Source organism: Camelus ferus, chromosome 13, assembly GCF_009834535.1.
Source record: "Camelus ferus isolate YT-003-E chromosome 13, BCGSAC_Cfer_1.0, whole genome shotgun sequence".
Taxonomy (NCBI): domain Eukaryota; kingdom Metazoa; phylum Chordata; class Mammalia; order Artiodactyla; family Camelidae; genus Camelus; species Camelus ferus.
In genome coordinates, this window is record NC_045708.1 from 34,787,057 (window position 1) to 34,796,502 (window position 9,446).

Below are 9,446 nucleotides of genomic sequence, written 5' to 3' on the forward strand. Positions count from 1 at the left end.
GGTGACATGCAAGGTCCTCCACTTGGGAGCTGTGCCGCTTTGGACAGATGACTTAACCTCCAAGCTTCTGTTTCCTTCTCAGGGCACACCCCCGGCTTCAGAGGGTGGTTGTGAGGATTATGTGAGATCATGTAAGACAGAGCAACCAGTGCAGGGCCCGGAGCGAGCAGGTGCTCAGCCCAGGCAGAGCAGCAGCCCCAGCAGCAGCAGTGGTGGTGGTCGCACTAGATTAATAATAATGGTGGTCGCAGTAATAGTGGCAGCAGCAAAAGGTAGTGGTAGATGAGCAGTAGTAATAGGAACAGCAGATTAACAACGTCGTAGCACCAGCAGCCGCAACAATAGTTGTTTGTATTGTTATAAGAAAAGTGATCAAACTGCCTTGGGCTCTAAAAATGAATTTGGCTTTCAAGAAAAGACTAGAGATTCAGTAACTCTATCTTCTCCATCTCTCCATAGAGACTGGGGCCTTGAAAGGCCATCCAGGACTTATACATGCTGCCTTTCATGTGGCATTGGAATTCAGTTCTGTAGGTAAGGGGAGCCATGGATGAAGTATGAGCAGTGGAATGTCTCAGGTCAGTGCTTTGGGAAGATAAATCTGTAATTAGGATCCAGCTATTAGGATAAGTTCACAGTGGAATTTTGGATTTAAGGTTTATTCATTCGTTCATTCTGCTGCATTAGCTGAGTGCCTCTTATGTGTCTGGAACTGTGTTAGGTGCTGGGAGAGGTAGAGAGGTGAATAAGACCTACTCTCTGCTCTCAGAAATTAAATGATAGTGAAGGAGGTGACTGTCATCTGGGTGAAATAACTGATAAATAGATCTGTAAGCATAGTGGCGGGAACACAAGAAGGAAGCCATTTGTTACAGCTCTAGACTGGGGAGGGTGTCTTGGAGTTGGGATATCTGAGCTAAGTCTTGAGTGATGAGAAAGATTTTCTGAAGTTAAGAAGAGTGGAGTTGTAGGTGGATACGAGAGATACTCAGCAGGCAGAACCAGCAGGATGTGGCAACTGATCGGAAGGGAGGTGTGAAAGACACAAAAGTGGGATGATATCCAAGCTCCTGGCTTGGACAGTTGATACAGAAGAGGTGCCGTAAGCGTGGGGTCCTGTTTTATAAAGATGGTGGAAGCTCCTTTGGAGTGAGAGAATCGATTAGCAGGAGACCACGTGGAGGTGGGGAGGTCAGTGAGGGGCTGCTGCAGCAACCCAGGCAGGACATGATGGTAGGAGTGAAGAGGAGGGAGGGCATGGAAAAGGTAGAGGAGGGAAAATGCACCATGATCCTGCCAATAAGTATTATTTCCCCATTTTAAAGATGAGGAAAGTAAACTGCTTTAAGTGGTTCACAAGACAGAAATAGCAAGTGGTGGAGCTGGCATTAAAACTCAGGACCATCTGACTCTAGAGTCACACTCCATTATGCTGCTTGAAGGCAGACACATCGCAGAGGCAGAAGCAATGGGCCTTGGTGACTGGCTGTCCACGTGGGTAGTGGAAGGGAACGGAGTTAAGACAATGGTGAGGTCTCCAGCCTGGGCCGCTAGGTGGGAAAAGAAGACATTAACCAGGACAGCTGGTGTCAGGGAGAGAAGCAGATTTGGATTTCAGACTGACATGGGGTCAGCCAAAAATAAACCTGAGGTCTTTGGGAAACAAGGGAATTTTAAGCATTAAGGAGTTAGGGTAGATGTCATAGGAATGACTCTCTGAATTGGTCAGGCTTAGTGTTGAGGTTTGGGGTTGAACAGAGAGGCAGTGGGGTGTGGCAGAGTCGAGTGTGTGCCCAGGCCCTGTCCTAGTTACTTACCGGCTGTGGACTATGGGCAAGGAACTTAATCACACTGATTCCAGTTTCTTCTTTCTGCAAAATGGGGGAAATGAGCCCTGCCCAGGATGCACTGTAGTTTGGTGGGAGTAGGTAGAGGTAAAAGAGGTGAAGGGCTTCAGGGAAGTCCTGAGCTTCAGCTGGTAGAGCGTATTGGCGTGATAACTTCATAGAGATGATCCTTGAGACGTTGTATGCCAGTCAGAGACAACACAGCCTCTTATAAATCCTGCTAAGATTTTTTTCTTGTTATTTCAGTAAAACACGGTATCTTGTAGAATCTATATCCCCCTCTCTTTGTTCTTGTCAGTTCTGCCTTAGTTCAGTCCGGGAGAACATTGTGTCCAGCACCATCTTCCCACCTGTTCAGAGCCCCAGCTTACAAACACATGGATCCCTCAGTGTGACTGTCATTTTTCTAGACAGTTCTCTCATTCCTGTCCTCAGGGAGGGTTTGTACTTCTGTCTGCACTTCATTTAGGGGTAAGAAAAGCTTTGGCTTCAAGGAAAGGGATTTCCAATCCTAGCAAGCGAGTGGTGAGCGGTTAGGGAAAGAGTTCTACTCTACCTGGTGTTTTATAGACGTTATTATATCTTGAAAACAGCTTTACTGACGTATAATTGATATACAAAGAACTGTACGTATTTAATGTTTACAAGTTGGTAAGTTTGGACATAGGCAAACACCCATGATACCACCATCACAGTCAAGGTAATAGACATATCACCACCTCCAAAAATGTCCCTTGTATCTCTTTTTGTTAGTCTATATGTTTGTTTTGCTGTTGTTGTTGTTGTTATAAGAATACTTAATGTGAGATCTACCCTCTTAACAAATATAAAGTGCACAATACAGTGTTAACTAGAGGCCCTGTATTATTACATTTAATCTTCACAATAACTATAGGAGGTAGCTATTTTCATTCTCATTTTACAGATGTGGATCCTTAGGCTGAGAGAAGTTAATTTTTTGCCCAAAGCCATACAGCTAGTTGGCAGAAGAGCTAGGATTCACATTTTAGTTTATCTGACTTTTTAAGCCTAGGCTGTCCTTATTAGGTTATAATGTCTCCCCTCTTCTGTCTGCCCTGGTGCCCCATTGGCTGAGCTGAGCCACAGGGAAAGGACCGCTAATCTTGGTGCTCTTAAAAGAGGCAGGACTCAGGAAATTTCTGAACAACACTTGAGGGACACAGTGGGCTCTGCTCACACACTCCAGAAGGAGGGAGTGATACAAAACTAGAATTAGCTCTGCGGCCTGGGGTCAGTAACCGAGAGGGTTCCAGGATGGGGCCTATAATGACTACATTGCTGAGCTTCCAGGGATCCTGGAAGATCTAGAAGCCTCTGCATTTCAAGCAGTAAATGAGCCCCTTGCCCAAATCCTACCCTGTTGGAAGGCCCAGCAAGAACTCAAACAGGTGTGTGGGAATGAGAGTTGGGAATAAGGCAGGGTTTCAGCTCCTGAAATCCTTACACTGACACCCAGCCTGGAAACTTACATGCTCCTTCCTCTCTCCCACCCCTCCACTACCTCTAAGTGATGTCGTGGTTTACTTGTTATTCTGCTTTCACCTGCTTTCCTGTTTTGACCTGATTTTACCTGGAAACAAATGGAGAAGGTGGTCCTGTGTGGAGTAGTGGGAAGCTGGATTTGAATCCAGGTTCTCTCTATCCATATGAATGCAAACAAAGGATTTTACCTTTAGGAATCTTAATTTTCTCACTTGGGAAATGAGAAAATGATACCTCAAGGGGCTGTTGGGAGTATCAAATAAGGCAATGGATGCAAAGGCATCTGGCACAATGCCTGGCACAGAGCAAATGTTCAATAAATACTGGGTAGTGGATGCATTGATGCTCCACAAATGTTAATCACCTGAGACTTCCATGCTTGGCACTGCACTTACTACTTAGGAAAATGAGTCAGTCCTCTTAGGCAAGTCTCAGGTGTGTCATTGAATTACAGCGAGAGGACACAAGCTCATCCTGTGGTCCTCCCTCACTCAGAGGCAACAGGGAAAGCTCCCGGCCGAAGGCCCCCTGCTGTACCAGCTGCTGCTGCACCACCACCGTCATCAGAGGCAGGTGACCCAGGGGCAGGTGGGCAGAGTCTGGGTGGCCTCTAGCTTGTCTGCCATAGCTTTTGAGGGTAGATAGACTTTTCAGTCCTGTCTCTGAGCCTCTGGACTAGTGCAGAACAAAATGGCACTGTTTATGGAGCCAGGTAGAAGCTCAGCATGTCCCTCCGCTCTCCTCCTTTCTTTTTTGTATAGTTGTCTTGGTATAATAGTTTGGTGGCTCTATCCTGAGAAGGAAGTGAGCAGACCAGAAGAGAGGCTAGAGCGCCCCCTGCTGGGCATGGTGGGCTGGTAGGTTCAGTCTCCTTCATTGGCCAGGTTGGTGCTGTCCTCCATCTCAGTGCTGAAACCCTTCCCCTCTAACCTGAGACCATAGGTATAACCTGGTCCAAGAAAGCTAGGGAGTTGCTGAGCAGGCTAAGGCCACAGGGCGGTCCACTGCCAACCCTTGGTCCCTTAGCCTTAGCCTCCCAATGTGGAGAAGCAGTCATTTTGCAAACATCCTACAAACACATCTGCTTTATAGCCATGTCTTTTTCCCTCTTAAGGATTGCTAAATGTTAGCAGGGTCCATCCTCTCTAATTCAGAGACATGTCACTTGCTTAGTGTTAAATGATACATTTTATACTGTACACTCTGTTGTCTGACATCAGGAATATAACCATTTGTTTCATGTCATTTCTCTCCAGAATTATGGACTAGGAGGTGTTGCCAGCAACCCCCTAGAGAAGAAAACCCCCTAGTTTCTCCATGACAGATGTTCATTCAGACTCCGCTTGCATACCTCTAGTGATGGGAAACTCAGTGTCTCTCAAGGGAGCCCATCTAATGATTGATGTCTCTTATTCACTAGAAGGTTTTCCTCCTTTTTGAGCTGAAATTTGTCTTACTGAGACCACCTCCCTTGATTTGGCTCTTACCTTTGGCAACACAGATCAAGTTTGCTTCTTTGGACTAAAAGAGTGTTCAAGATGTTTTTCCACATTTCAAAGATTGTGATCCTGCTTTCCTGCCCCTACTCCCTTTCATTTTTCACTTCAGGGATAAACAGCTCTAGTCTCCTCATCTGTTTCTAACAGGAAATGATTTGCAGACACTTCACTGTCCTGGTCCCATTCCACGTAACAGCTATCATTTATTGAGCACCTTTGCTGACATTTCCCACACCTAAGTTCATTAAACCTACATAAATATTGTAATGAGGTAGACTGCTCTCACTGTCTTACAGGAAATTAAGATTCAGAGAGCTTAAACAACTTACCCAAGATCACACAGATATTAAGAGACAGAACCAGGGTCTGAATGCAGAATTAGAACCCAGAGTTGCCTGGCTCTAAATTTTTGCTCTTAAAGCACTAGCATGCCTGCTGCCTGTAAGGTGTGTGATCCAGTTAATCAGTGCAGGTTTTAGAAAGTGGGATCTGTCATAGGCTATTCCGTTGATAAAAAGTTGATGAAAATAGATGATGTTTTTACATCAGTGAGGATTTGACTAAAATAGGTATCAGTTTACTTCCAATAGAATGTAAATGTACCATGCCATTATTTAATATGCAGAATAGATTTATAAAACAATCCACCTTAACGCCAAAAAGAAAGTAAGGTCTAAAAATGGTCACATTAGGGAAGCAGTCTGACCAGGGAAAAGTAGATCTGGACTCTCTTCACTCTGATTTTATGTGACCTGCCTCTATTTATGCTGTCTCCAGAGATGCTATCATTTCGGAAAGGCCTGCCATGATGCTGGCTCATGCTGAGCAGTCTGTGCTACAGGAACTGAGGGATAGTCAAGTGTTGGCTATTCATCCTTATCTTGATGACAAGAGTTCCTGACAGCAAAGTGAGGGTTACACCAAATTTGGGTCGACTGGCTGGTTCTTGAGGGAGCAAGAGACCTAGAGGGAAAGGCGCCAAGAACGCTCAGAGGAACAGAGAAGCTACATGAAGCTCTTTATTTGTGTTCCTCTGGGCAACAAGAGCCCAGGGGAGAAGCTGTATTGACAACACAACGTTTGTAGCCAACTAACTTATGGTTCTTTGTTATCATTTCTGAAAACCAATCAGCAATGGGAAAATTAGCTTTGCTCTCAATTTTTGCAACTGACTTTGAAAATCTCCAACCCAAAGCAAAAGGATGCTAAACTGAAGCTTTGTGCTCAAGGCCCTATCTCCCTTGAGTCTCCTTCCCTCTCCCTAGTTCCTAATCCTCATTTCCGGGAGGTCATTTTAATTAGCAGGCTGTCATGGTGACAGCCTGCTGCTTCACAGACAGGAAGGGAGCTGACTCCCTCGGACCCATTCATCATGCAGAGGCACTTTACTCTGTAGAAAAATGCACAATATTGAGCTTGCCCCACTTTGGAAATTGCCACTGCCGCTGTTTTATTTGATCATCCCCACCTGCCTTGGAGTGCATCCTTGTGTCTTTTGCATCTCCTGTGCCTGGCAGGCAGCTCCCTCAACCCCCACCCCATCTCCAATTGCAGATTTTCCATGCCCACCTCTTTGTTGGTCAGGTTTGATCTCAGACACCAGGATCTAGAGATCTTAACTATGAGAGAGCTTTTGGAATGTGCAGCCAGCACTTTTTGCTTTAAGAGCTAAAGTTTTAATTAAACTACCCAGGTTGTTGGAAAAGAACTCTCAGAGCAGTTTTCTGAGGTTGCATGCTGGGGTTTGGAGAGTCAGGAAGCATGCAGCTCATAGATACAGCGACTGTCTGTCTAAGACCACCATGATCTCAAAAATCCTGTCCCGTTGTTCCCAACAGTGCATTTGTCTTTGGGTTATCTGTGTTGTTGCTGATGTTTGGATCAGCAAATGTGGACACCGCATTTCTTAAACTATAAACAACTAGCCTCTTCTAAAAGGTAACCATCTGTAGTAACTGTATAACTTAAAGCAGTAAATGGGCTGGAAAGCACTGACCTGAGAAGTGTCAACCTCTCAAAAGGGATGTGGCTTTTCTCTGCCTGTGAGGATGTCTGTGTTCAGGAGAACAGTATCTACTCGTCTGGTTTAAGTCTCCTGTTTTGTTCCTTAAGCTGAAGGCTCACGATCGATTTTCCATTGGTAAAAGGGAAAATCAATGGTGAGATTTCTCATTTTTTCCCCTTCCTTTTCACTAGCTTATTCATTATCTCACAACCCTTATCTTGGAGACTAGAGAAGGGTGATTAATTTCATGCCCCAGCAGAAAATGCATGCTCCTGTCACCACAAGACCTCCCTGGACTCCATGTCCTTAAAAAGAGTGTGAAGGGTCTTTATGGTTCATGGAGCTCTTCTTGTCCCCTTTGCCGTTGGGGTAGTTGCTGGCCGGGCCCCGCAGGAATGGGTGCTTGTAGGGAGGGGGGTTTTCTTTCCTGCAAAGGGGAAGATAACAGAAAGAGAGAAGAAAGACAGCACATATACACAGTGTATTGAATTCACTTGTGTGCATGTCTATCTCCCCCACTGGACTGTGACCTCCTGGGAGCAGTGGCCTTGACTTCCTCTTCTCTGCCTCCCAGGGACCCATCCCAGGGCCTGGTTCAAAGCAGGCAGTGTGACTTAATGAATGACTCTCAGATGGATGGACGGATACTTTGCGTCATTCTGGTTCTAGAGAAAAACTGTCCTGCAGCTCTACCTCTTCCACATTTTCTACCTGGATTCTAATCGTTCTATCCATTTCACGATAGGGTGGGGATGGACACACAGAAGAAACTATAGCTTAACAGGGTCTGGGACCTCATTGCCTTCATAGCCATCATGGGCTCCCTTTATATTTCTCAGCATAGCCTCATTGTGGCATTTTGTGATGAGTCTGTCTCCGCCACAAGCCTGGGGGCTCTCGGAAGGCTGAGATGTGTCTAGTTCATCTCTGTATCCCAGCCCCCAGCACTCAGTGCAGCACCCTTCACACTACTCTTCAGTAATCCGCCCCTGTCTGTTCTGCTCACACACTAGACTAGAAGCTCCAGGTGTCCAGGGACCAAGTTTTATCCGTTTTTGCATTTTCCTCGTACAAGGCATTGCTTGTTCATTATATTGTTGAGTAGTGTCATGACATTGATGTGTCATTCATACGCTGGACTAAGATTTATTTCAGTAGAAAGAGTGGACAAGCCAGAAAGAACTGAACTGAATCCCCCAGGTCAGCTATATATGACAGGTGTACCTTGGGCAAGTTATTAAACTTCTCTGAGCTTCATTTACAAATTAAGGGTGAAATATTCTAGTCTTGCAGAGTGGTGCGAAGTTAAAGGAGATAATACGAATCAATACACCTAGCGTCTTCCCTTGCTGACCGTAACTTACAAAGGTGTGATGCTAGGTGCTAGGGATGGTCCGATGGACTCTGGAGGTGACAGAGGTGAGTCAGACATTGATGCTGTCCTCAGGCTGCTTACAGTTTAGTAGAGGAGATAGTTGCACAAAATAATAACTGCAAAAATAATAGAGAGCTACAGTGCGTAGCAAAAAATGGTAAGTGCCATAAACATGGGAATCTCTTGAGCCATTTGGTTTAAGATTCAAGAAGTGACCCCTTATAACCCATCTTGCTTTGACCCTGGAGTACTCATTTTCCTTCACTGCTGATGAGTCATGAATAAAGTAAAGATGGAATAGACGGCAGCACAGAAAAGGGCCACCCTGTCCTAACATGTCTTCCCCGCCCCCAGGAGTCTCCTAACATGTCTTCCCCGCCCCCAGGAGTCTCACTGCCGGAAACTGCACACTCACAGAGAGCTAACGTGGCCGGGCTGCCTAGCGTGGGTGAGATACCCCTAGACCTTAGTCCCCATCAGCAGCCTGGGACACATGTTTGGCATGTTGTTCACAGGCAGTGTCATCTTGAAGAAGCCCCTTCCTTTCTCTGAGCCTCCATTTCTTCATTTCTAAAACAGAGACGGGCCCATGTCCTTCCTGCCTTGTAGGCATGGTAAATGGGGGTAGGGAAGAGCTTTGCCAATTACAAGGTGCCATTCATATATCACTGAGAATGTGGTTCCTCACACCCAAAGGGAGCATGGGAAATAAGATGGGTATGTTTCTTTGGGTCAAGGAGGGTGTGCAAGCCCAGGTGTAATCACAGGTAGGGTAGCCCCAGGTAGATGGCGTGTGCAGGGCCGGGGAGGAGTGTCAATAGGTACAGAATGGCTTTGGGGCGACAGAGGCAGAAGGCCTCTGCAGCTGGCGAAGAGGGCACAGAGAGAAGGGGGCCAGAAGGCAAGCATCTGGGGTCTGGGCCCCGCAGAGCTGCTTCTCTTCCACCTCTCCAGACTCGCCTCCTCTGGGAGGCCGACTCCCTAGAAAATAAGCCTCTCCCTTCTCGAGGCTTCTGCAGCACTTTGCGCCTCCTCCCTCAGCACACCATTTTCTAGGGAGTTCTTTGCCCAGCTGTTTCTCTCACGGGACTGTGAGTCTGATGCCTCTGACTTTTCTCTCTGGTTCCCGAGTGGCCTGGGCCAGGGGTGGAGGAGGTGCTTGAGGACGGCTTGGTGACGAGAATGAACCCTCGGCCCCATCTTTGCCGGCCCTACTC

General features: G+C 46.4%; 1 protein-coding gene across 1 annotated transcript in view; it reads right to left on the reverse strand.

The window, feature by feature from the left end:
- Positions 1–5,858: 5,858 nt before the first annotated feature.
- AGBL4 (ATP/GTP binding protein like 4) overlaps positions 5,859–9,446 on the reverse strand; it is a 1,086,468-nt gene continuing 1,082,880 nt past the window's right edge. Inside the window, exon 13 of the mRNA XM_032494231.1 lies at positions 5,859–7,281. Within this exon, the coding sequence (XP_032350122.1) occupies positions 7,161–7,281 (121 nt within the window). The 3' untranslated portion in view covers positions 5,859–7,160. The remainder of the gene's footprint in view (positions 7,282–9,446) is intronic.